This window comes from Toxotes jaculatrix, chromosome 12 (assembly GCF_017976425.1).
Source record: "Toxotes jaculatrix isolate fToxJac2 chromosome 12, fToxJac2.pri, whole genome shotgun sequence".
NCBI lineage: Eukaryota > Metazoa > Chordata > Actinopteri > Toxotidae > Toxotes > Toxotes jaculatrix.
The window spans coordinates 18,973,920-19,001,466 of NC_054405.1; the positions used below are offsets into that span (position 1 = coordinate 18,973,920).

At 40.4% G+C, this 27,547-nt stretch overlaps 3 protein-coding genes across 5 annotated transcripts; 2 read left to right on the top strand and 1 right to left on the bottom strand.

The window, feature by feature from the left end:
• Nucleotides 1–2,493: 2,493 nt before the first annotated feature.
• il12bb (interleukin 12B, b) lies at nucleotides 2,494–6,061 on the top strand. The gene is made up of 9 exons (XM_041052201.1): nucleotides 2,494–2,587; nucleotides 3,396–3,489; nucleotides 3,622–3,723; nucleotides 3,857–4,039; nucleotides 4,560–4,665; nucleotides 4,878–5,047; nucleotides 5,205–5,365; nucleotides 5,492–5,610; nucleotides 5,749–6,061. Exons 1-9 carry the CDS (start codon nucleotides 2,528–2,530, stop codon nucleotides 5,768–5,770), a joined length of 1,017 nt encoding a protein of 338 aa, XP_040908135.1. The 5' UTR covers nucleotides 2,494–2,527; the 3' UTR covers nucleotides 5,771–6,061.
• A 170-nt stretch (nucleotides 6,062–6,231) lies between these two features.
• On the bottom strand, nucleotides 6,232–13,378 carry ublcp1 (ubiquitin-like domain containing CTD phosphatase 1). 2 transcript variants are annotated; one of them, XM_041051293.1, is made up of 12 exons: nucleotides 13,306–13,378; nucleotides 11,438–11,574; nucleotides 10,842–11,129; nucleotides 10,361–10,452; nucleotides 9,921–10,006; nucleotides 9,692–9,807; nucleotides 9,357–9,455; nucleotides 8,986–9,023; nucleotides 8,698–8,796; nucleotides 7,989–8,105; nucleotides 7,747–7,874; nucleotides 6,232–7,507 (listed from the first exon to the last, which is right to left on the bottom strand). In XM_041051293.1, exons 3-12 carry the CDS (start codon nucleotides 10,993–10,995, stop codon nucleotides 7,480–7,482), a joined length of 957 nt encoding a protein of 318 aa, XP_040907227.1. In that variant the 5' UTR covers nucleotides 10,996–11,129; nucleotides 11,438–11,574; nucleotides 13,306–13,378; the 3' UTR covers nucleotides 6,232–7,479. The 2 variants fall into 2 exon arrangements, with proteins under 2 accessions (XP_040907227.1, XP_040907228.1); XM_041051294.1 differs by lacking the exon at nucleotides 13,306–13,378 and adding an exon at nucleotides 11,976–12,005.
• LOC121190500 (RING finger protein 145-like) lies at nucleotides 12,609–27,526 on the top strand. 2 transcript variants are annotated; one of them, XM_041051291.1, is made up of 13 exons: nucleotides 12,609–12,771; nucleotides 15,350–15,404; nucleotides 16,363–16,614; nucleotides 18,504–18,612; nucleotides 19,500–19,591; nucleotides 20,513–20,748; nucleotides 20,918–21,093; nucleotides 21,371–21,511; nucleotides 21,612–21,794; nucleotides 22,046–22,193; nucleotides 22,451–22,573; nucleotides 22,712–22,945; nucleotides 23,102–27,526. In XM_041051291.1, exons 3-13 carry the CDS (start codon nucleotides 16,431–16,433, stop codon nucleotides 23,786–23,788), a joined length of 2,313 nt encoding a protein of 770 aa, XP_040907225.1. In that variant the 5' UTR covers nucleotides 12,609–12,771; nucleotides 15,350–15,404; nucleotides 16,363–16,430; the 3' UTR covers nucleotides 23,789–27,526. The 2 variants fall into 2 exon arrangements, with proteins under 2 accessions (XP_040907225.1, XP_040907224.1); XM_041051290.1 differs by lacking the exon at nucleotides 15,350–15,404.
• Nucleotides 27,527–27,547: the final 21 nt, after the last annotated feature.

The following is a 27,547-nucleotide window of genomic DNA, read 5'->3' on the forward strand; positions in this document are numbered from 1 at the left end:
CTTGTGTGCTTTGAATATTTTCATGTTTTGAAACAGAGCTGCTCACTGCCACTTTATAGCTAATGTTCGTTGTTAAAAAGGCTGAAACTACACAGTTTCTCCAACTCCTCAAACTGAAACACTGTACTGTCATATGTGGGCATGTTTCTCTTTCAAATATCAGCTGTGTACATACATGCCTCTGGACACATTACCACTGATGTTCCTGGAATCATTGGGTGTTTCAGGCCTTTCAGCATCATACATCCTCCCCCAGGTGACCCAGCTGGGGCTAATCATTCTCCATTCTGCGTTCTCCCATTTTATACAAGCGCCCTGTTCCTTCAGTCTTGCCACCTTGTAGGCTCCCATCTCCGCCAGCGCTGCTCTCACCGCTTCCTGAACTATCCTTCCTGCTGCTGGTGTTCATTTGAGGAGTTGGAAAGGATCCTGGCTCAGCTCAGCCTGAGCCTAAAGCCCTGCTTTAGCAACCCTCACATCACTTCAGTCCCTGTACTGTACCACTTCTATGGGCTCTTGTTACCTTGAATTCCCCCTCCGAGGATTTGAAAGGTAGTTACTGTTACTCCTTGCTCCTTGAAAAAGTAATTATTACTAATTACTTTTGTTAGTCGGCTGTCAGCTCAAAGTTACCTCTAATCCAAATCATTCACACCCACATGTCGCATTGTTTGTATTTAACTCTTATAGAAATGGAAAACAAGACTTTAAAAAGGGGGCAGCCGTACAGTTTTGAAGTTTACTGACCATCCAGCAGTTAGCTTAACTTCATTAATATTAGTCATATCAGCATAGCTAATTTAGAGGCCAAGCACTATCTCTAACAGGACAAAGACTGTATATTAGAACTGCTTCCCTTTTCCTTTGACTTCCTTCTTTCCATATTCCAACTTCCTTCTTTTAAATCTACTCAATCCAGCCAGACAGAATATGGAAAATTTCTTTTAAAAAAAAATGCTGATACAAACAGGCCTTTTGGAGAGAAGATGCCGCTGTAAGCATTGTGTCTGAAAGAAGTGCTGCCAACTGGGATTTCCAGCTTGACAACAAATGAATAAATGTCATTCAGCCAGTGATGGAACAAGGAACTCCAGCCAATCTGCCTGCTAACAAGCTATGTATCCACCACTTACATAAACGGGTGTAACTAAGCTCTCGAGTATCAATGTAGAGGAAGAAGGCAAGTTAATGACCCACTTGGATGGTAATAAATGTGACTGGTCATGCTGTACATTAGAAACAGAAGGGGAGTGGATATGGTACAAGGTCAGTGAGGCATTAGTCCTCTTAATTGCCCTGCAATCTGGAGTGGGTTAGTGGCTTTTTGAGGGAATTACCCCTGAATATGGCACCTTCTGGTAGTTAGTCTCTCAAAATGTCATTTTTCCTATCTCGAGACAAGCCTGCCATCCCAAAAACGAGGGAAGGGAAAGGGAAAGTAGGTCAACATGATGTGAATGTTAAAGGTGTATTAGGGTGCAAAGAAACTATGAAATATCACTTCCTTTCCGATCCACATACTCAAAAAGGAAGTGTAAATATAATTCATTACAAAGGTAAGTGTGTTTGAAACCACAAAGTGCCCCAGTATCGACTACTGAGCAATACTCATCTATTACCTTTTTGTCAGTCACACATAGCAATGTTGAATCAAAACAAACTCCTATAACTATAATTAAGTTAGAGGTGTATTTACAGGAAATTAACTATTGGCTATTATGGCAGATAGACCTACACTGGCATAGTTAAATGTCAGTGGTTGTATGAGAGGTGAATAAACAATGGAAATTCCTTCATAAATCAAATTACTCTGCCGTTAACTTCCCACACTTTTGCACGATTGTTTTACAAGGTCAAAGATCGTTATTCACAAAACTCACTCAGTGTGATTTATCAGTTATAAAACAGATTTTATCCCAGCACATCTGTTCTCTTAAAACGAAAACTCCATGGTGGTGTCATCATCAACACTTTTTCTTTTTCTTTCTTGTTCTTCTTCCTGAGAATTTTCATTACCATTTTCCAGGGTACCTGTTGAGTTTCCAGTGATACAAGAACACGCTTTCACACACTGTCATCACTGTCATGTGCATAGACTTCCCTTTCTTGTTCTCCTGATTTCCCACACAGTGTGGCTACACAATCACACAAACTGTTTCACAATGGAATATAGTAAAATATGAATTGTTTTTTTGTCTTCAACTTTTGTCATAATCCTCATGACAAAATAAATTAAGCTGAACAAAAGATGAATGAGAGTCAGGTGGAAAAATGTGTGATGAATGAAGAAATGATGTTTATCTGTTTCATGATTAATTGAACTTGTGCTTTGGTGTTTCCACCAAATGGACTGGATCATGATCTTATGTCATCCACCGCAGTACTCTCAGGTAATTATTCACACACACACACACGCATAAACCATGCACTTCCTCTTTGTATGCTCTTGATAAATACAGCCACAGCACACTGAGTTCAAGGAGTCGAACTGAACCTACAATCAGCACAGACATCTCAGCTCTGTGGTATGCTCATTAGATCGCCTTTCATCTGCAGTGAGAATTTTGGATCAAGTAAAGTTGTCAAGGTAAGATCGGCTATGCCCACACTTTTTTTTCCACAGCAATTTGTTTGGTGCATATTTATTCTAACATCTTGAAGAAAGCTGTTTCTAACATAAGCCTCTCACTCTTATTAAGTTAAACTTTGGTTGAAAGAAACTGACACACTGTTGGTATTAAAAAAAAAAACATTTTTAATAGTCCAGATGAAGTCTACAAGAAGTAGATAGTCAGTCTGAAAATTGGGACCCCGTCGCACACAAAGTTGTGCTTATAAAAAAAAAAAAAAAAAAGCATCAGCATCCTAAAAATATTCAAACAAAAGAAAGAAAAACAATCTGGAACTGGTCACAACATATAGACATATACAAATGTGACAAGGGGTCATAAATGGACATTACTTCATTTTAAGGGGTCATCAGCCAAAAAGGATGGGGACCACTGTTGGGAGACTTTATACTCTCACTCCACTACATTCCAGAAAAAAACTACAGTTATCATATGACTAAGTACCAGTTATTTTTCAAATTATGACTTCACTTGTATTTTTAAAATGTCAATTTTTAAACAACATGAAAAATACTGGATAACAAATACCAATTTGGAACCTACTAGTGAAAAACCTTGTATACTATACTTGAATCTATGAATCTATGAATGTTGGAGAGCCTTCTCTATATGGGATATTAAACTCAGCAGAAGAGGTTAAAGCAAATATACAGTACCATTCTCTTTTTTTATGGACAAGCCCCAAATTAAGGCCGGATTATAAATTAATTATACAAGATTTGTCCCAGTCCCTGTGCTATACTAACTTGTAGTCCTTTCTTCCAGATGAGTGCCTTGCTCCTTGTGGTCCTGTGTGCTACGCTGTGCTGTGCCTACTCTGATGGCCACAAAGACAACATAGAGATTCTAATGGATAATGGTTGGTAACTCCTCATTCCTTTATGAAATATTCTGCTCCATTTCCAATTTCCTCCTCGTCTCACATTTAGCAAATTTTGATTCAAGCCTGACTGTATGTGTATGTGTCTTTTTTTGTTTATGATTTAACTAGTTCTGGTCCTGAGGGTGCCTGAGAGTTTGGGCAGCAGTGTGTATGTTCCTCTGACCTGTGGAGATACTTATGAAAATCAGCCTGTGTTTTGGAAGAAAAATGGTAATATAACCGTTCCTTATACTACAGACACTACTTTTACCACCAATAGTACTTCTAATAATATTTTTCTGTGTTTTAATGATATTTTGAATCATTGACATTGCTGGTTCAGTGACTCATGTCCTTGCCTCAGGGATGGAGCTTAACCCACCTCTGCAGGGGAACCAGGTCAGGGTTCTGGTGGAAGAGATGAGTGGAGGAAACTACACTTGTCACCTCGGTCCCAGTGGCGAATACCTCAACCACACTGTGATCCTGATCCAACTAGATCCAGACAACAGGACTGTCATACTGGAGAAAAAATCCCCTGAAGATGGTGAGATAAGGGGAGGAGGGAAATTACACAGAGGATAAACACTGAAAGAAAAGACAAACAGAGAAAGATAAAGATTTGTTGTGTTACTGGGCATAGCAAAAGGCATTTCATTGGAAGGGACATAGGATAGATGCCACTGAACGGTTGAGATAAGAGAGAGGGAGATAAGATGGGGAAAATAGACAGAGGTAGAGGGCTGAGGCCCAAAAGCAGACAACACTCAAAAGATAAGGTGAACAGTGGGGCACATGTAAAGAAAGAGGATCAAAGGAGGACCAGAGGTAGAGTGATGGTGGGAAGAGAACTGAATAAAAAAGAGGAAAAAAGGAATGAGACAATTGCTTTTTCACAGCAATTAAATTAATGTTCTAAAAGTAATCTTACAATGGTTTATTAGTGTGTGGGTGATGGGGCATTCCAAAGAAAATGTTCTGAAACACAAAAGACAGACATGTATTGTTACCAAGAACATTAAACACAAAGAGAGGGAGGGATTTTAACAGTGTTTCTGTTTCTCCAGATTACATCCAATGTTCAGCGCCTAACTATAACGGTACCTTCCACTGCACCTGGAAAAGAACACAACACAGATCCCAAGCCTCTGTGCTCCTGGTAAAGGCAGATCGGTGAGGACAAAAACAATTTCTCATACTCATCCTCCTCATTTTAATCAGGAGTAGATCAGCAGGAGCATTTAAAAACGGACAGGGTATCTGGTATCTAATCCCTAACCAAGCCCCCATGCTGAAAATATATAGTGACATTTCATTGTAAAGCAAGGATTATGCTGTATCCTGTTCTAGATAGAATTGTACCAACCAATTTGTCTTTAATCCAGTCATTTGGAAAATATACCATGTGAGCTCGACGCTGACGGATCAGGGGTTCACTGTCAGGATTCCAGCTGCCCATTCAAAGAGGAACAACACCGCATCTCCCTCACCATTTACATACACAGCCACGCCCGCCTAGAGGCCTACACAAAGGGTTTCTACATGAGAGAGATTGGTAAGTCATTGTACAGTACTTTCCCATCTGTGTCAAAAAGAGTTTGGCAAAATGTGTCTTCTCTTGTGCCATGGTTGCACTCCAGTTCGCTCCTCCTCACAGTTCTGTTTCCCTCCATTTTGTCACCTTCATTCCACTCCCTCTTCACCCTATTTAGTGAGGCCAGCAAAACTGTCTAACCTTCAGTTAAGTGAGGGCAACGTGTTCAGATGGAACTACCCTGACTCCTGGGATACCCCCGTCACCTTCTTTGGCCTGCAGTTCCAGGTCAAAGTGGTCAACAATGGACATTCCTGTAACAGTGACAAGAACATAACGGTAATCAATACATGCATAATGTCGATCAGATTCAAATAACTCTCAGCTACAGTAAAAATTAATTTGCTGACTTCCAGTTTAACCACATTTCTTTGTCTTTGGTATGTCGCCTCCTCTCTCCTGCAGCACAGCATCACTGAAGAAACTAAGTATGAAGCCACTGTCAAAGCCAAGAAGTACCTTTTCTGTGTGCGGGCTCAGGACAAGTACACCAATGGGCCATGGAGCCACTGGAACCAATACCCGTAAGTATATTACTCTGCTCAAGAAATGTTTGGACTGGGTTTGTTACAAAAGAGGTCATTTGTCTGAGAATTTATAATTTTCTCCAAACAATATTTACCTAACGTTCGTTGTTTCATTCCTACCTGTCCTGTCTGCAGAGTGAACAAACGCCTTTTGTAGTGCTAGCTTTCTCACCCGGATGCAGCCATACAAAGAAGAAAAGAAGAAAGATTACAAAGAAAACATGCTAATTCCCATTTTTCAGTTTTCATACATTTTTTAGAGAAAACCCCCAAAACAGGTGCTGGGCTTTCGGAGTAAATGTAAACCTGTACAGTATTTATTGATAATTTGTTCTTAGTGTCTCCATGGAACCACAGTATATTGTTAAAACACTTATTTATCATATCATTGTTTTATACCTTTTTTAAACTCTTCTGAAATGTTTCTTACCATTTCATAATAAACTGATGAACATGATAATTTACTGGACTTTTTACATTTTATGTATAACATCTCAAATTTATTTCAAGTATAGTGGTAATTAATTATATTGCAAAAATATATCAATATTCTTTGGTAACTCATTTTAAATGACTCATGGAACAAAGGCAATGAAGGACTACAGGTAATTTAGGTACAAAAAAAGTTTATTGTCATATTTACAGCTAGGATGTTAGGGATTTGATGAGGAAAACACACAAAGGCAGATCTCAAAAAATGAAAGGGAGTTCAATGTCGAAGAGAGCTGTAAACCAGACAATATCTGAAAAATTCCCATCCATAATGTTTCCTTGGGGAATGGGAATGTGTTTTGTTCCTCTTCCCTCGACACTCCCCGTTTTTAATCCATAACTTAAAATAAATGCTGACAATAAGTGCAGACACAATTTTAGAAGCTACAAAAAACAAAAAAAAAACAAATGTTTTGTGCTGTCACTTTCTTTACCATCATCATCCCTCATCCTCACTTTGCTCATTAACTATGTTTGTTAATTACCAGTTCAATAAAAGTTCTAAACAAAATAGACTAATACATATTGCATAAAAAAACAAAATAGAACTCATGGAAACTTGACCATCTATGTGTACATTATGTACATGTACGACATCCAACCCACAGGCTTGTGTCCAGTGACTTCTCCATACAAGTGACAACAAACGACAGACATTTTCCATCAAAACATGCACGACAGTCAACTGTTTTGATGAAATTTTAGCTACAACCAGTCTCAGTCTCAACAGCTTTTAATCTCTCGGTAGCCTTGAAGATTATTTTCTTAGATCTTGACCATTGCTCTCAACACATCCTGCCATTCCAGATTTTCACTTTACTTCTTTGCTACAACTTGCACAAAATGGACTTACCATACTTGCTGCCTGCTGCCTTACTTGCCTATATTGTGGGTATATGCATTTCCTCTTGTTGAATTTCTCATTCAAACTAACATCTCAGCTTCCTAGACAGTCACAGCAGCATATGCCTATCTTCAAAAGATCTCAAGTATTTTCAGGTACCGTTTAACTGTGGACTTCAAAATGTATTTTAAATACAGGACTGGCGTATGAGTTTGTGGGTTGTGGTGGCTTGTAGTGTGTGGCTTCAGCTTCAGCTGCATGTGATTAGTTTTTTTTTAACCCACCCAGTAACTGCCATTGTCATTTTAGTAAATGTAAACAATATTTGGAAAAAAAAAATTATCAAGATCCAGAAGAGACAGATAACATGCAAATATATAAACTGGGAAGCCTGTGTCAGTCCTTTTGAGTGTTGGTAGCTGCAGGATTTGTAGCAGGGTTTAAAATGAAGGACTCATAGTAGCCAAGTCAGTGTGTATGTGCGTGAGAACTAGCTGAAGGGATGCTGGCCTCAAGGATGTAGTCCCTCCTCAGTGGTGCTGCCTCTTGGATAGGTACCTACACACAAACACACACAGTATTTATTTCATACATATTTGGGTGAATTTGTATTGATTTGTGACAACATGTATGCTCTTGTATGTACAGTATGTTGACATTTTAAGGTATTATGTTGGCACATTTATTGTTTTCCTTATTATGTTATATATGTCAGCTATCACAGCTGCTACAAACATGTGTTACATCACTATTAATATGCAATCGCCCTTATTACTGTGTAGCATATGTGTGCCAACCTCTCCCAATGTTTGTGGTTGAGTCCAGTGAAGTCGTCAAGCTTGGCGATTTCTTTGAGGTACTGAGCAAGTTTATACAGCTCCCTGTCCTTCTCCCTGTTAAGATGGGCCTTCATGAAGGGTCGAATCTAATAAACAAACAAACAAAACAAGTTTCAGCAAAATATGTAAATAACACAGACAATAATGATGAAGAAGAAGGAGAGAGGGCCAAAATGGTAGTGATGAAGGTGACTGCCTACCTTCAACCCATTCTGTGGGTTCATGAGAAAGTTTCGTCCGATGTCATCAAACATAATGGTGTTCTTCCTGTTGTAAAATTCTCCATACTTCCCCCATATCACACCCAAGGGCTTCACCTGGGGATGTGCATGACATCAAAAGCACTACATCAGTGCTATCACCTTCTTGCAAACCAAAAACTCCTTGATGAGAGATGTTATTCCTGTGTGTGTATGTCTTTCTCAAACAGATCCGTCACCACTAGCACTTCAGCACAGTGTCACCCACATGAGGTCACACATGCAGCTGTAGAGGTTTTCTCCAGAATATGAACAAATAGGTAAAGCATGCAGCACACACATCACTCTTCATGTTACCCTGGGACCAGCCCTCAGCATTGGCAGAGTAGCTTGGCAAGCACAGTGCTGTGCATAGTCTTATACTGTTGTTACAAGTTACATAATTTTAGACATAAAGTCATATTTTCCCCTTTTTCTAGTTTTATCCTTGCTCAAGCCGTTACTTTCTCTAAAGCCGCAATAAAAAGGCATTGTCAGATCTGACACAAATAAAGGTTTAATCCATAAACCAAAAGTAAACAAAAGGGGAAAAAAACAACAATTAAATCTAGAAATAAGCACCTTCTTCTGATGTGAAACATTTGCTTATATTGGTAATGTGTATGACAAGCTAGTTTTTTAATTTATGATCAGACGTGTGTGTACCAACCTCTACAACCCCTCTTTTAGGGGTGTGTACAGTGATCATGGCTGCACTGTCCAGCATGAATGAGATCTTGTAGTTGGGGTTGTCTGTCACTCCAAGTTCCTACACACAAACACATAAAGTAGTGTTATATTCTGTTCCCCTTTAAACCCAAACACTGTAGGTTAAATGGATTAACACTGCCACCTTTTGGCAAAGAAACAGTGCAGTAACAGAGCCAGTCCAGTGACACCAGGTGATAATTACATTTCTGAAGACAGCAAAAAACAGAAAAAGAAGTAGAATACTTACTTTCATTTTGGCATCAATCCACTTCATACTTGTAGCAGCTAAAGAGAGAGAGCACATGTGTAAGATGAATATTCCACAAGCAGAAACTGCTGATTATCAGTGCACGTGGGAATTAGAACAACTGATGGCTGCAATGGCTACAAGATCTGTACTTAGCAGTTAGTTAGGACACACTGTGGGCTGCCCAATGAATAAAATGCCAAAAGATAAATTTAAAAACCATGAAAATGTTGCATTTTCAAAGAAATATACCCAGAATTATTTCAACAACTGCATTCTCATACTCATCTACTGCAATGCATGCAATTTAGTCCAACATAGTCCATCTTGAGATAAAAAGAAGAGAAGAGAAGAGAAGAGAAGAGACATACACCAGATGACAATGTCATAGTCCTCATAGGCTGATGTCAGAAACTCGTGAAGGTATGGTCTCATCAACTCCTGACCCGTCTCTGCACACGACTTGTGATCTAAACACACATAGGATGCAGACATCAATGCACAGTGCCCAAGTAAAGTAGCAACTCATAACCTCATGAAGTGATGGATTTTTATATTTTGCAAAACATCCTGTGATTCCAACAACCATTACAGTAGGAATCAGTATATCAATCTGTCAAAAATTTCTATCACTCTGTCAAGATGTCAACCCATAAGTCCAAGTCAGATTCTTAAAGAGACAAATGTTGGTGCCACAGTAACTCACCAAAAAGTGTGTAGTCCACATCCAGTACCAGAAGCCTCTTGCCTTCTCTGGGAGGGTTTAGCTCCTCCACCTTATAGTCTTTCACTCTGCGGGCAATTTTAGCAAGGTTCTCCTCTCTGAAAACACAGGTCAACATTCTTTCTCAGACGCACACAGATTTATTCCCTCACACCTTCTCACAAATTTTATTTTGCCTCTATACATCTACAGACACATAAAAATATCTAACCTGTTCTCCACTTCAATGACCTCCTCCTCAATGTCAAAATCATTGACCACATCATCATTCTCTGGCGGAGGGGCTAAAACCTCTTCCTTCACAAAATAAAACACATGCACAGTTAAAGTGTAGCAGTCAGCCAGGGGAACATTTAACGCCATTAAATACGCGAATATTAAGACTTGGGTGTCAGAGTGTAAACCATCCAAATGGCCAGTGAGGCATCTCAGCTAGCAGGATCATCGCCTAACCAACCACTTACTGACCATTTGATTAAAGCTACAGTGGTTAGTGATCCAAAATCTGTGAGAATACATGCTCATAAGGTTACTCTTTCAACCGTTTGGTAAAACTGCAAATTTGCCAGTCAACTCAGAAACTAGTTCTTCAGTTATAGTCCCAACCAGATATCTTAAGAGAGTTAATTTCTCTGTCATCCTTCTACCTACCAGGCTCTCTTCTCTGGTACCCATCATCATGATCTTGGTGTTAGGCTTCAGCTTCAGAGAGCCCAGCTTCACCTCATCCTCTGCAGGTTTACCTGGGGCCAAGAATGAAAGAGACAGAAAGACCAGAAGGAGAAAAAAATCCACATAATGTTAAATAAGGTAGAAATCATTTCTAGACTACAGACAGCTGAAGAAACCTGATGCTCATGCAGAGAAATGGACATGTCTGTACATATAAAACATCAGCTGATTATGAGTGTGGATTTACATAGCCAAAGCCTTGGGAAATGTAAGGATGAATATGTTTGATCAAAAGTTTATTTCTTTCAGGAGAAAAGTCCCTAACAAATAGTTAACAATAATATACCGGTATAAAGGGAAATAGAATCCTGATTTCTTGTCCACCTTGTTTTAATATCATATGGCATTATTTACACTAGCTCCCACAGGTGTAATGCACTGATCACCGATGCCCTCTCACCTTTGACCTTGAGTCCCAGTAGTTTCTGTCTTTCTGGCAGCACCCCAGTCAAGGTCTTAATGGACTGTTTCAGGTCCATCACTGTGTCCTCCTCAGACAGAGAACTGATGGAGTACTCCTGACCTCCCCACTTTATGATCACTGACACTGACATGACTCACAGGGTCTCTTCACACACATACACACACACTCGGCTGCAGCTGGAGTTGGGTATGCACACGCACAGACAAGTGCACACACTTTCAAGCAAATATTTCCAGCTACAGGGACAAACATGCACACGTACACCTTGCAAAGAGAGAGGAATGGGCAAAGTAACAGGAAAGATGTCAGGAAACACAGAAAGTAGCTAATAATGAAACACAGAGAGCAAAAACATGACATCACTGTTGTTAAGCATGTGTTTTTTGGGCTGGCTATTTCCAGACACAACGGCCAAATGCCACCTAATCAGCGCAGACACTTTGACAGTCCTTGATGTTGATATTTTTAGCATGAGATGGCTAACACTGACTAGCAGCAATGTAAACACGAGCGGTAACCAGTCCAACTAGCTAACATTAGCTGACTAAGCTACACGGTTTGGGTAGCCTTACCTGGTCGAGCACGCTAACACGTAATGCTTGGCAAACACTGTCAAATTCTGTCGAAAAGTTGAATGAATGAATGAAGTCCGGCGTTCAGTTTCATTCATGTAGAGGCGCACACTCTGTTCTTCCTGGCGTCCCGAATCCTGCCGGTAGTGACGTAGGGAACAAAAGCTTCGTTACCATAGTGACTGTATCTCAACAGACTAACATAAGCTCGTTTGATGACAGTCTCCAAATATTAATCATTAATTGTCATCTATTAAAGAAAAAGGAAAAAAAAGAAGAAAATATTTGTAGCTTTATACCACTAAAACCAAAACTAGTTGCTTTAGACATTTTCTATGATTTACCACAAATGTGTAAATCTAGCTGCAAGTTTCTATGTTTTCACTTTCCAACCCATGAATCCTGCTAACTACAATTCAATCAGTTAATACGGGGCAGATACTGTGACATTTCTATACGCTGTTAAAGAGCTTTTACAAGTAATGCACTTTTTCACAAAAATAGTTATTCACTAGACAATCAAAGAAACCTAATTTACAAATCCGGAAAAGAATCTGCCAGCAGACAGGATGACGGAGCTCCTTAAGAGGCAATCATGGCGTAGACCATAGACCGTAGAGGGGAATTCACGTGACCTCAGCAGTTTGCAGCAGTTGGTCTTCTTCTTCTTTTTTTTTTTTTTTTTCAAAAATTTGAAATATATTTTGAAAGTCAAATGACTCTCTTAAACAACAGTGAAAGTAAGAATCTTACAACGGTATTGTAGAAAAACTTTTACTCCACTACATTTATCTGTAAGGTGTGGTTACTGGTTTATTTGTAACATGATTTAAATAACTAAATAAAATAAAATAAAATAAATAAATAAAATAACCTTTTTAGTTTACAACCTCATACGAGGTCCCTTGATTTTTTTTCAGAAATACATGTGTTGGTAGCAGTTCTACCAAAGAGAGATTTCCCCTCCAAACTTTTCAGATGATTTCCTTTAAATAACTATTTGCGGCCAAAAGAGGGGAAAATGTAATATATCAAATATTTTACAAAAAAAAAACAAAAAACAAAGAGTAGCCTGCCTTTCCTTTGTTGGTCTAACAAGTGTGGGGGACCAGAAGACTTAATGGGACGACTATTGCGCATACTCAGTACATCCTCCACGGTACTTGGGATAATGGCTGCTAGGTGAGATGAGCGGATGGGCCGCATCCTTTGAGAGTGAGGCGCTTCCAGCGAAAGGACCGTTAACTCGGGTGGTGCCGAGTTAAAATGGTCGATATCCGACCCGAAAAGCATCCCGAAACCGTTGTACATATTTCGAACATCGTCCTTCAAATGTAAGTTCTCTTTTTTCCTTGTTAATCTTGGCCGGGCGCCATAGTCTGCTTGTTAGCCAGGCTACAGTTGGAGTTAGTGGCTAGGAGGGGGGCAGGTTGTGCTAATTTTAAAAGCTATCTTTAAGTTTACTGCTTTAAACGTTATGCGAATGTACGTGGTTGCGTCTAAAGCAACAGCGTTAGAACTGAGCTAACTTGGGTGTGTTTTTGCTTCCCGTTGTGTTGAAGTGAGCTCGGTTGTTGCCAGTAGCTAACTGACAGCGATGCTAGCTGACTACGTTAGCTTGAATTTCTGGCACTGTGCCTGCTGCCTGCTCGTTGCAGCTCATCATCTCTACACAACACGTACACTGTTAAAGCCGTGTTTCCTTTTCCCCTCAAGAAAGCGAAGCCGTTCGTTTGCTTTGCCTGACCTATTTTATACTGCTACATTCAAATCAGCCTGGTCAGCAAAGTGTTGCAGTGTTTTGCTGCGAAACTAGGAGATCTTTTTCTTCCGTCGAGACAGAGAGGTTACTATAGTTCATGGCGTACCACAATCGATGCAGCATTCACTCATCTGTAACGTTTGTGGCACCGGTGCCTCAGTTAAGCGAGTAATGGTATAAATACACTCGCTTAGACTAAGTCCTACTACACCATACCCTGTGGCTGTTAATGGATTAAGATAGATAAAAATACAGTGGTAGACGGCTGTATTATATAAGCTCGGATTCTGCGAAGTGATCTCACTCTGGCCAGTGATAGTCGTGATGAATTCACAGTTATGTAAGTTATCAGGATCCTGTCCCGGGCTGCAGGGATGGTAATGGATGGAAACTTCTATTTGCAACTTTGAAGAAGTCTCCAGCATTATAAACATTTTGAAAATTTGTCTTGTAAGTGCCACATTAGACGCTGGAGAATAGGTAGGTAGAATGCTCAAACTGTAATTCCCTTTTAAAACTCTGCTAGAGACCGAACTCACGTGTGAAATGATCGTTTGCAGCACCTAAATTAAAGGGTTGTAAACAAAGAATTTCCGAAAAGACAGCGGGAGCTGTGTTATTTGTCAGTTTCACCACTGTTAGCATTAATGATAAAAAGGGCAACATGTTGCCTCCTGAAATTTCACGTTGCGGTGCAGTGAATGTACCCAAGCTCTGGGGCTGCTGCATGAAAGCGCATTGAACTGTGATTTAATTATCTGAGGTCTTTAAGTGTTGAAAGAAGAGGACCAAGCAGGTTTGTCATGCACAGTTCTCCCATGGAAGCTGCAGCAGGATCATTTAACCTGACAGAAACAGTATACTCGGATTGCCTTTGAGAAACTGTTGATCTCCTTGAGAGTTTTTTCAACACTTAAAATAGATGGGAACACAGTGATTACATTTTGTGTGTGCATTACATGAAATTGGACTGAGTCAAGTTTTATTGATTTGTCTTTTTAAATTTGATTGGGGACTTTTGTGTCGCAGGGGCTACTGTAGTAGGATTCAGCACGGAACAGAAAAAAAAACAGAACTGCAATCTTTGGTGTAAGAATAAGCATTACAATATCTAAACTATTGTGCAGCTACGATAATCATGTTGATGACTCAACACAATAACTTGATTGTAAAAGTGAGAAGTAATGTGTTTTATGTTATATATCAGATTTTTCTAACATTTATTTCTTAAATGTTTGTCGATAAACATGGAACATGTTACTTATTGTATGCACAGTCACACAGACATAAGTAGATAGGTGAACAAAATAAATAGTTGTTTACATGTAGGTATAAGTTTTGTAGTTGGGTCATAGTTGACGCTTTGAAAATGTGAGACAACAGAAATGGTAGCCATCAGAGATTTTGCCACACCATGTGCATATCGAGATGTGTCTCCCTTTAATATTTTAGATTGTGTTAGGCCATTGTAGCTGGGCAATACTGCAAATCAATGGGCTGGGCAGCTTTATGGCAATATTGAGTTTAAGATGTAAGATTTTTGCATCGATGTAGTTAAGTACCTTAATACACAGTAGTTTATCAATGTTTATATTTTGATATTGTGATATAAATCTCTCATACTGTGATTTCTTTCCACTCCTAGACAGTTGTAAAATTGTAAATAAACTACTAAATGCATCAGCCATGAAGAAGTGTAACCATTATGCCAATGTAAATATAAACAGAACAGTGTGTGAGAAAACCGAGCAAGCATACTGTAAAAGTGAATAAGCAGATTTTCCAAGCATGTCTCATTTGTCAAACCTGACAATGAGTCTCACCTGCATTAAAACACCTGAGAGTGTTAGCACATAGTGTATTTTCACAGTTGTCTTTGCAGTGCTAATGTGAAGTTCTGTGCAGCTGGTTAGTGCGTGGAATCAAACAGAAAGGCCTGGATTCATTTGCATGTAATGAAGTCTAGACTGATTATTGGCTGACAGATTTGACTATGCAAATCTTAGTTGTGAGTGAAGTATTTCTTCATCTAGCCATTTATTGTCCTAACAAGCCTTTGGCTAATGTACTACCATGTTAAATCTCACTTTTGGAATTGGAACAACCGTGTGGTGTTCCTGTGGAGTCTCAGCACTTACATCCTTTTCCAGATTAGCTGTTTCACCTGGATCGTGTTTCCTGCATTCCCGTCTGAGCAGCAGAGAGGTACATGACACACATAAGTGAGGGAAGGGACATAGTCAGCAGACAAAATGAGTTGGATCTTGCAATAGTGTTTAGGTTTGCAAACCAGTTTAGATTCATTATTACAGCTAATCATTTCAACATCATGCTGAAAATCACAATTTGAGTTTCAGCACCAACTTGTAGCACTAAGTCCAAAATGAGCATTGTTTAAAATCTCATATCTGATTCTCATATCCTCAGGGTGTACTGTCACTATTAACATCGCTTCTTTAAATTTATTTATGCATACAATTAAAAGTCTGTCTGTGTTACTTGTTCTCTGACTAGTTTTTGCAGGTTTATTGTTTATGAAGGTCTTTGTCACATTGTTTCAACAAGTAATTAATGTTGTTTTGTTAATAATAAATTGTGGCATATTAGTTTTATGGCTTCAAAACCAAGTGAAACAGTTTGTGTAGTTTGCCTCTCTCATATTGAGCTGACATCCATGATGAGTGTAATTTGTAAAAGTTAAAGTGCTGTTGTTCCTTGACTCTAAGTAGAAGTACATGTTTGTTTACCTTTAGCTTAAAATATATATGGGCTCTTTTTGTTGTGAGGGTGGGAATTTTAACACCACCCATTGACAAAATGCATTAAAATGTTTGCTGTTGGTTGGTAGGTAGTGAATCTGTACTGGAAAAATTTTTGGTAGTAGTAGTAGTATGTAGTAGTTCATGTGCTTTGGATGCACTTCTCGCTGCATGAAAAGGCCCATTTTCTGATTGTAATTGTGCCACGTGAAATTATTTGTTTTGTGTTTTTCTCGTCTGTTTTCTTCTGCACTTCCTCTGTCTCTCTCTGCTTGTGTGCGACCTCCCTCCTGGTTGGCTTTCATCACTTTTTCCTCATTACTTGCACTCATCCTCTAGAGCTGCATCCAACCGTACTTGCATTATATTAACTCTTTTTATGTGCCTTCTCTCTTTCTCTGCAGTGCACCCACTGTTAACATCCCGTCTTAGTGGCCAGTTCTGCCTGCCGATCAGAGGTTAAGCTGAGGCCATGGCAGTGAAAGACCGCGTTGAGGCGGTGCTCAATGTGGGTCTGCGTGTTCCCAGCATCATGCTGCTGGATGTCCTGTACCGCTGGGATGTCAGCTCCTTCTTCCAGAAGATCCAGCGTTCCAGCCTCTCCAACAATCCCCTGTTCCAGTACAAATACCTGGCACTCTACCTACACTACGTAGGTTAGTGTTGCTGTCTCTCACACACTCACAAACATACACAGGCTCTTTGAATACAGATGTATTCCCCCTGTATTACCTCTTCTTTAGAGAATTAGTTCAAAACAAACATACCATACAAATGTTTTGCTCTGTCTATACTTCATAGCGTCTCACACACTTTAACATAACAGATGTGTAAAGAGCTGTAGCCGTTGGTATTTCAGTGTTACGCTCAAGTTATCATGACATGCAGTACGTGTTTTGTTTGGACTGTTTGACTGTGTTATCAGTTAAAGTGGCTCCTCGTCTGTTGGCTTTATCAGTAGGCTGAGTGCCAAAAGTCATGGTTTTAACTGGTTAGATTTGCATGATTTCGTTTTTTCTTCCACATTCAGCAACGTCAGCCCTTTGTACCCAACTTGGACAGTTGAAAAACACTCACACATGCCGGTAGGCTGTAAGGGGCTGCTAATGAGGCTGTGCATTTTAGTGATTTCAGGACAGTCAAGAGAGGTTGTTTGGCATGACAACAAGTGGAGGGTGATCACTGATTTGATTTACCCAATGGTATGCTCATGGAGAAAACGGTGAGAGTGGGGCTTCATACCATCTCTCCCAGATACCTAGTAGTAAGAAATGCTAGTGCAGCAACAAGGGCATGATTCCTCGCTGGCTTTCCACATACCTACATAAACAGTTGTTTGCCAGAGCACTTGCCCAAAGCAGAAATTCCACTGTCTTGATTTGGAATTTAAACAGTGTTTGTGATAGTGGGAGTACTGTTCACTTAGAGTTTAAGTGAAATTGTTTTCTAAAATAATGACTGGAATCAAGCCTGTATCTGTATCTCTTAGCTTTGCAGTTAAGCTAAAATACACATGTCTTATAATAGTAGAAATCCAGTTTTTGGACCATGACAACAATTTTTCATGCTGTGAAAAGTGAAACCATTCACCAAATTTCACATAAATCTATAACTGATCAACCTGCGAACAGTCTGACAGTCAAGCTCACCAAACCCTCTTTGGTTAAGGTAGTGAAGGGATGAACTTTACAACATTCCCCCTGTGTCCAAAAGTGTGACTTTAAAAACTCTCTTCCTAGCTGTGTCATTTCCACTTAAATGTCAAGTAGAGCTTATGTTTACAAGTATGTTGTTAGTGTATCTCAGCTGTTGTTAACCATGTGATTCAAGTTATAACTAACCATTTTAACAGGTGTTACTCATTAACTAAAGGAAGACAATCTCTGTTTAAGATTGTCTACCACCCCAGAACACAGTACTTGGGAAAGATCCTTGAGTCAGCACAGGGAGCCAGTCAGGTGTATTTCCAGTGACACACAGGCTTTGAAAGACAATAACACTGATGTGAGAGTGAAGATGACACTGCAAAATCTGATGTTCAGACTATGATTTGGGCTAGCTAAAAGAAAAGTGACAAGCACAGTGCTGAGTTTTCTTTGTGTGTTTTTTAAACGTCTGTGTGCCTGTGTGCTGTCAGACTTGGCTGCAGTTGGTTAATGAGCCAATAGGCTTGGTATGCGCTGATGTGTGCTGTGGGTGGACAGACAGGAAGTGGGGGAGAGAGGCAGTTAAGCCAAAGTAACTGTTGCTGCGCACTGAGGAGTTTTTTGGACCTGGTTTTAGGTTGTAGACCGCTGTACGATAAGCCTGTTAGCCTGTCGCAGCAGCGACTGTTAGATTGACTGTCAAAAATAGCTCCTGGCAATTACATAAGAAACATCTGTCACACACATACATATTCGGTATATCACTTTTGTGATTGAAAAGAGGGTGTGGTGCGCAAAAAGGGAAGCTTTTAGAGATGCTTTTATAAGGCACGCATTTTCACTCTTTATATTGTTTGTGTGTGACTGTTTGTGTGTTTCTGCATGTGACTGCCTTGCAGGTTACATCCTGAGCTTGGTACTCCTGACTCTGCCTCGACAGCACCTGGTTAAACTCTACCTGTATGTCCTTACGGCCCTCCTGCTGTTTGCTGGTCACCAAGTCTCAAGGTATACACACACACATACACACAGACTAAGGATGCATGATCGATCAGAGTCCGATATATTGTTGTTGACTGATGAGAAGGAACATTTAATTGTTGCTGTTGTTCTGATAATGGAATTTCAGCGGATAATTACGTCCAGTAATGCAGAGCACGCTGTGGACCAGGGATGCCACTTAAACCTGGTTTTGAGAGGGGATTTTTGCCTCTTTGCCTTTCATCTTTCTCTGCTCTGCTCTGCGTCGGTGCTTGTTTGCACAAGGGCAGGCTTTAGCTCCCCACAGTCACAGAGCAGACAGCAGTGTAACTTCAGAGAAGAGAGGTTACAGTGGAGCAGAGTATCTGAATTTCTGAAAAAGTTTTAAACAGCATTAAAATTAAAAATGGCCTTAGAAGGAATTAAAAGGTTTTGAGTTCAATTGACAAGTCACAAATATTTTCTTTTGCCTGTCGTTGGCAGTGATGTTAGGTATAAAACATTTTTGTACCAGACTGTGGGCTGTCTGGACATGTTATACTCTTCAAAACTAGAAGTGAGATTGTTTTGACAGTAGATTGTGTGTGTGGGCCCTTTATTCCTTTTTGTGTTATGTTTCATTTAGCGTTATCTGTCCATTACTTCTTCTTTCTACAGTAGCCAGGAAGACTGTTAATGTTAGCAACAACTTAAAATGGGTGGTTATGTTCTGTCAGATACACAAAATGCAATTATATCATACCATAAATTTCAGTGGTTATCATTATTAGATTTGCAAGGGCACCATAGCCTTTAGTGAGCAGTCACTGTACAGTTTGTGTGTATAGCATTACATACTACTGTAGGTCAGTAGTATGTAATAAGTCACAATAGATTTCCTCTGTAAATTGAGTGTTTTGACCTCTCTTTCTCAGGGATTATGTCCGAAGTGAACTGGAGTCTGGCTATGAAGGACCTGTCTACCTGGAACCTCTATCCATGAACAGATTCACCACTGCACTCATAGGTATAGCATTGCACGTGAATGCACAAAGACACAATAAAATATACATGATGAGGCATGAATGCATTGTGCACAAACCAAACCACAGTGAGGAAGCTTCAGTAGTTCCTTTATGAACATACGGGTTAATCTTCCTCTTTTTCAATTCGATGTCTCTCTTCTCTCTCCTTCTTCTTCTCTGTCTCTCTCCTGCTTTATGGTTTCATATGCATCTGGAAAGTCTAGAAAATTAACTACATGGATCTTCTTTCACTTGGAGTACTGCAGTATAGTGAGCAGAGGGACTAAACCTCAACTCTATTTTCTGTGACAGCGAGAATCCACCCCTCTCCTAAGGAGAGCGTTACTGTTTATCTTGTAGCTGTGTCACTTGTCTGTACTTCAGTTTTTATGATGAGGGGGTAGTTGAAGAAGATCAGCATCTGTAGGGGTTTAATAGAGCATTGTTCAAACACGTCACCTGACCACTTTCAACATAAATCTGAGTGAAGACCAACTACTACTACTAGTGCTTTTGAAATGTAAGATCTTGCTGTGTTTCTGTCTCTATAGGACCAGGTCTCATTTTGCTAGAGAATAGTGCTGGAGTCTCCTGTGCTATAAATAGACCATACTGAGTGCTGATTTCACTGAACAGCGGAAGCCTGAGAAAGCGAAAATAACATGGTTACAGTGACAAAGATATACTGCTGTAGAGAGAGGGGGGAGATTAAAGCTACTAAATACAAAAGTGACCTCATATTGTCACCACTTTGGAAATGATATAAATATTCTCACAGGACGTCCTTTCATGTTCCCTTTTAATTACATAAAAATGACAAACAATACTTCAGCAAAAGCAGTTCCAAAAGCATGTTGGTAATTGTGCATTCATACGTGTTCACATGTGCACATTTGTGTTTTTGTATGTGCATCTTCTTTCAGGTCAGCTGGTGGTGTGTACGCTTTGTTCCTGTGTGATGCAGACCAAGAGGATTTGGCTTTTCTCTGCTCACCTTCTCCCTTTGGTGGCCAGACTGTGTTTGGTCCCACTGGAGACCATTGTCTTCATCAATAAGTTCTCCATGATCTTCACGGGCCTGGAAGTCATTTACTTCCTGGCTTCTAACTTACTGGTACCATATAACCTGGCAAAGACAGCCTACAGGGAGCTGGCTCAGGTGATAAACTATTAATATGGTCTAATGTTGCAAGCTTTTCCACTTTTTGTTACAGGATTTCAGCCATAGTAGTCCTGAGAGATTTACTTATATGTAATATTAATGGTGTTCTGTCTTTGTCCCAATTACTTCCATCTGTCCTCTATCTATCCCTCTCTCTGTCCCTCAGGTGGTGGAGGTGTATGGGCTGCTAGCTTTGGGTATGTCTCTATGGAACCAACTGGTCCTTCCAGTTCTCTTCATGTGTTTCTGGCTGCTGCTGTTCGCTCTTCAGATCTACTCTTACTTCAGCACCAGAGACCAGCCTACCTCAAGGGAGAGGCTGCTTTTCCTCTTTCTTACCAGGTAAAAGTCATAGCACCACTTGTTAGACTTTGAGAGACGTCATAGATGCATCACAGACTCCTTGAATTGTGTTTTGTATACAATAAATAATACTGACTTTGATTTTCTGAATTTACATTGAGCAAATAGTTATATATCCTGCAGGTCATTACATTTTCCAGACTGGTTCATAGCCTGATGGCACAGTGTAGTAGTCTTCCCCCATTTTTTTGCATACAAGATTCACTTTCACCTTTCTCCTTCTCTCACATGCGTTCTTCTCCCTTCCTGTCCTCAGTATTGCAGAATGTTGTAGTACACCATACTCCCTGCTGGGTCTGGTTTTTACTGTCTCCTTCATCGCCCTGGGGGTTCTCACGCTCTGCAAATTCTACCTACAAGGGTACAGAGCTTTTATGAATGACAACACCATGCACAGGTCAGTCAGTACGTATGTCTGTATGTACATGTGTGTCTGGTGGTATGTGTGTCCACTTTTAATCGCATCTGTTATGTTTGTTTTCTGTCTGTCTGTGCAGGGGGATGACAGAAGGCATCACCCTGCTGATCCTCGCTGTCCAGACTGGCCTCATCGAGCTGCAGGTCATCCACCGAGCCTTCCTCCTCTCCATCATCCTCTTCATTGTTGTTGCTTCCATCCTGCAGTCCATGCTGGAGATAGCAGACCCCATAGTCCTGGCTCTGGGAGCATCCAGAGACAAGTAAGACAAATTTACCATATGTCTTGTTTTAATAATTTTAAGTTTGTCCAGTGGATAGGATTTGGCGCTTTGGCAAAAGTACCTAACATCATATTGTCACCCTCTTAAAATAATGGTCTAAGTCATTTGTTAACACATGACATAGGCCATTATTTTACGAAGGTGACAATGTTTTTACAGTTACCTCAAAAGGCATGCACTGCCTGATCTGATCATCTTTTCTTTTGCTCCCCTCTCTGTCTGTCCTTTAGGAGTTTGTGGAAGCACTTCAGAGCAGTGTCTCTGTGTTTGTTCCTGCTGATCTTTCCAGCCTACATGGCCTATATGATCTGTCAGTTCTTCCACATGGACTTCTGGCTTCTCATCATCATTTCTTCATCCATCCTCACCTCACTGCAGGTAACACACAAGCACACAACAGCTCACGCTCTCATACAGGTCATATACACACAGTACCGTTCTTTTCGTTTGACATATTTTAGAACATTAAATCACATTAATGTAATTATATTTTGCTCAGAGAAATCCTATTTTTAAAACTCACTTGTTTTATCCACTGTTCCAAAATACGAAGACTAAGGATCCTTTAACATTTATACTTTGTGATAAATTACTGCACTGAATTACATCAAAACACTTCCCTTTGTCACCTCCAGGTTCTTGGCACTCTGCTGATCTACGTTCTCTTCATGGTGGAGGAGTTTCGTAAGGCTCCGGTAGAGAACATGGATGAAGTTATCTACTGTGTCAACGGGACTTATCGGTTGCTGGAGTTCCTGGTAAGTGTTCCACACACACACACAGTATACAGTATCTCGAGGGAGCAGAATTGAGAAGGCAGCTTGTGACAAAGGGAGTGTCATACAATATGGCATCAGTAACTCTGCCTCACTGTCACTGATTTCCCCCTCTGTCAGGTTGCAGTGTGTGTGGTGTGCTATGGCGTGTCAGAGACAGTGTTCGGGGAGTGGAGTGTGATGGGAAGCACCATCATCCTGGTCCACTCGTACTATAATGTCTGGCTCAGAGCCCAGCTGGGCTGGCAGAGCTTCCTGCTCAGGAGAGATGCTGTAAACAAGATCAAAAGCCTACCCACAGCTAGCAACACACAGCTGGAACAGTACAACGACATCTGTGCCATCTGCTACCAGGTATGAGCTGAAGAATTAATTTCAGGATTCAAGTTAAAGCGAGGCTAATGTAAAAATTTATTTGATACATGATATCATTGACCAAAGTGGTTTTCAAGTAAATGAAATGTTAAAGGAAACGTAACATGTTTGTGTTTTTGTACTAATTCCTTCCAGGACATGAACACAGCTGTGATCACTCCCTGCAGTCATTTCTTCCACGCTGGCTGTCTGAAGAAATGGCTTTATGTCCAGGAGACATGTCCTCTTTGCCACTCGCAACTCAAGAGCCAATCACCAACTGCTAGTGTTCCCAACCAAGACACTCCTGCGGCCAATCAGGGCCCTGCTGGGCAGGAAGAAGCCACAGCCAATAACAAGCAGAAAGATGGTGCTCCTCCAGATGGTAGGAAGGAGGAGGGAACAGGAGAGCAGGAGTGTGAAAAAGGACCTGGCATGTCAGCTGGAGAAACGTCTTCTTCTTCCTCTGGTGCACCCTCATCTCCCCAGCACCTTGTCAAGACTCCATCATCATCATCATCATCATCATCGTCATCATCATCTTCTTCCCAACCTGTGAATGATTCTCTGCAGAACCAGTGGTCCACAGATCATCCCTCTTTGTCTTCCTCCTCTTCCTCTGACACGTTGGACATACCCTGCTCTTCTCACACCTCCACTCCTCACATCTCTCACCACTCGTCCTCACAGTTACAGGCCCAGGCAGAGATGATCCCTGCTCAACCTGAATCTGCCCTAGCCTCCCCACTGGACAACCAGGGGTCATCTTCTAGTCCATCATCACAGCCTGATGAGGCCACTTACTCATCTGAGGAACCGTCTCCTCCTCCATGCAGCCTCTGAACCCTATCGTAACACACACAGCATACATGCATGCACATATAATCACTCAATCTGCTGTCTGTATTCTACTTGTCCAGCAGTTGGCTATCCCATCATGTCAGAAATTCAGCTCTAAACTCCTTCATATCCATTTTGAGAGAAAAAAAAAGTACAGAACAATCTCTAAGCAGATATTCATCACTCCGCATCATGAAAATTTACAGATGAATCCCACTTCACAATATGTTGCCATTTTTAGGCAATTATCTTGAACAGTTAATATAAATATGTCTAATGAGTTCAATTCATGCCAGCAATGATTTCATCAGGGTGGGCATAACTTTGTTCACATCTTTTTTATTTTTTGGGGGGGGGGGGGTTGATGATTCAGAAAAATGGGAAAGCAGTAATCTCATCTCAAAAATAACTGGGAGATCCTACATCATGTCCATGAAATGTGAAATCCTGAATGAAACTGAAGTATCACATCAGTTATTTTTGCTGTCTCCTACATTTTTACGTTGATATGAGAGACACGCTGACATTTCCCAAATCATGCTTTTGTCCTTCTCATTTCAATCCCAGACATTTCATGTGATGGTTGCTCCCATCCTGCCTTTGTTTGTGCAGCTTCACTCTCATTGCTGCACATTTCATAGTGTTTGGGTTTTCGCTGTAGTCCTGTATGTGCCATGATCTCATGGGGAACGAGTCAGAAGTTTGGAAAGCCTTGACAGACTGTCGATAACTGATGGTTGCATTTTAAACAGTGACCAGGTCTTAACATTTTTCATATTCTACAAATTTTATCCATCAGTTTAGATAAAGATTTTTGGGTTTCGCTGTTGAATGACAGTAGGTGTGTGTATTAGTGAATACTAAGCATTAACAGACTGAATGTTGTTTCTTGAGGCCATCACATGACCTGAAGCCTGGTGCTAAGCAGAGGATACATGGTGTGGTCTAGTCAAGTGTCTCAGTGTGAACAAATCAGTGGGTTCACATGGAATAACTAAATCATTTCATGTGTCAAGCCTTCTCTATTATACTGCTTCAATATTTGAATCGAACTTGTTTGGCTGGTCCCAGCAAAAACAGTTGCACTCCTCATCGCCAAACTTTTGTATTATTGTTAAAGAGTTGTTCTTTTTAAGGTAATTTTTACATTACTGCTTTATTGGACAAAATGCAGTGTAGATGGACTGAAAGAGTGGAGGGAGATAAAATATTAACAGAGGGCACAGGTTATTTATTTTTTGGTTTTTTTTTTTTTTTTTTCAGCATTGTTATAATGTGGAGTTTAACTCTGCCCACAGAGCATGGTACGCACATCTGCGCTCATCCTCCCCGCACATACACGCACTCTCTTTGAACCAGTCCATCCCAAGTTTGCCATCGGTCCAGCAGTTGTTGAGACTCTTTCATGGCAGGAGCCAGTCACCTCGCTCTGTCCAATCACATTCAAGCACCCAGTGTTTTCTAAGACCATCATTATCCTCCTGCTGCTCAGTCACTTCACTCCATGAAATGTTACTACCAGCAAATTGAGCTGTTTGAGAGTTTGTTTGTTTGTTTATTTCCACACATGCTAGCACGCACATACACACACTCTCAGTCAGCTCCCGTGCTTAGCAAATGGGGCAGGATGGTGAGAGGTGTGTGTATGTTGAAAAGTCTGAGTGTTTAATTGAAAGACTAAAACTTGAGAATGCTGAGTCCTGATGCACGCTTATATGTAGAGCTTGCACGCTGCCACTGTTACCATAGCATTTATTTGTTTGTCCCCAATGTGCTCTAACCTTGCTACCAGAGTTTTCTGCCATTTATCTGTTAGTTTTTTTTCTTTTTTGAGTTGCATTTGCACTAATGTCATTTATACTAGCAATGCTCCAAAGCTGTTCTGTGGCTGTCAGCAACCAAATACCCTCTGATGTGTTTGTGTACGAGGAAACAGCCCAACCCTTTTGTGTGTAATGTATATAAATGTTGCTCTGTACGGCTTCTATATTAAACCAGAGGAGTGTTGTTATATAAACAAGATCAGGGCTTGAGTTCTCAAAAGCTTCCCAGCGGTTCAGTGTCCTTTGTTTCTTTTCTTGCCTGTGAACAAAGACAAACTTCTGACTAAGAAGCTTTTGGGAAACCAAGCCTTCTGGTCTGTGAGACCAGCCAGTGTTGCTGCCTCTCCAGTCTGTATGACGCGTCCTCAAGCTGGTGTGATCACTCTGGTGCCCTCTACTGTTAGGAGTGGGATCAGCATGACGCAGACGGACAGGAGATGCACTAGTTAACCCTCAACAGTATTACTTGCTACCACTATTACTAAAGGTCTTATTACTATGAGCTATGACTTTATTCTTGACATTGAAAAGCATTGGCTGCAGGGCTGAGAATGAATACATGATCAATGTAGGATCAAACCTGGCCAACGCTGTTTAACTGTTTGTGTTTAATTTTTTTTTTTTTTTCAGAGATGAAATGTTTGATGTATTTTGCACATGTTCCTCTGAAAGGTGAACATAAGGACTTTCTGTATTCTTCAATGACTCCTCTTTTTATGATTAGCTCCATTCCTTAGCACTTGAAATGGTTACAAAGATTTAAACAGCTTCATACACATCTGGTTTTCATTGTGGAGCATTAGACATTGTGTCCAGCAGAGACACCACCCGCAGGATAAAATGTCAAATGCTCAACAAGGTGATAACTGTCATTGGCAACTGTATGTGAATTTGCAAGCAATAAATACCTGGAAGAGAAGCCTGTCAGCTGTCGATTCCAGATATATTTGTTTACACTCCATGTTGGAGAAACTGCAGTTGTTGCAGTCTCTCTAACGTCAAATGTTTTAAGGCAGTCTAAACTCCAAAATTAATATTTGATTGTATAACCTATTCATCTGATAACTAGGGGGAAAAAAACGAATGGACATTCAGTATTTTTCTTTGAATCTTTAAATGCAATGTCTGCATTCCAGTGCATGTCTGAGATTTCAGCTGTGGGACTGACCTGATGTGAAATGCATCCAGCGACTGTTTAAGCTATTTGTCTGTGAGCTAAAGTGCCAAACAAATGCATCAAGCCTTCACTGCTGCTCTTCACATTGAACAACATCAATTTTACATTCCTCCCCCTCTACCTTCCCAGGAGCTTTAGTGAGTATTAAGATTGTGGAACAGTATTTCCCATCAATTCTTGCACTGCATATGTAAGTTAATATTATTCTTTTATTATTTCTCTTGATTGACTTGCCACAACAGAGATAGTTTAATTTGTAATTTTCTCCATTGAATTTGGTTGACTAACCAGAGGAAAGCTGAAGTCCCTGAAATCAATCTCACATCTGAAATCCCAGATGTTTCTGAGACAACTTACTACGGTCTTTTGCAAAGTCATTACTGTATTACGTCAACATGTAAGCAAATGTGGAAATGGAATCTGTAGCTACCCTGAGCACTCTGACCACGTACTTATTTTCTGGATGGATTTTGGAAAGAAAAGCGTTAGCACTGCTGTTCAAAACTGTTGCCTCTGACTGACAGATGTGTTGAGATTTACCTCAGACTGAGACTCCCTACATATTTTTTTTTTTCTTCTGATAAGTTTTTCCACACAAACTTAGGACCTGCTCTGTAAAACCTGACTCTGAATGCCAGTTGTGTTCTGTTAAACTGCTCCACGGTTGGTTTTGGATTTTATGCCTGGCATTGCCTTGGTTATTTTACAAAAATTGAATGTCAGAAATAAAACGAACCATCCACTCTGGACCCTGCAGTGATT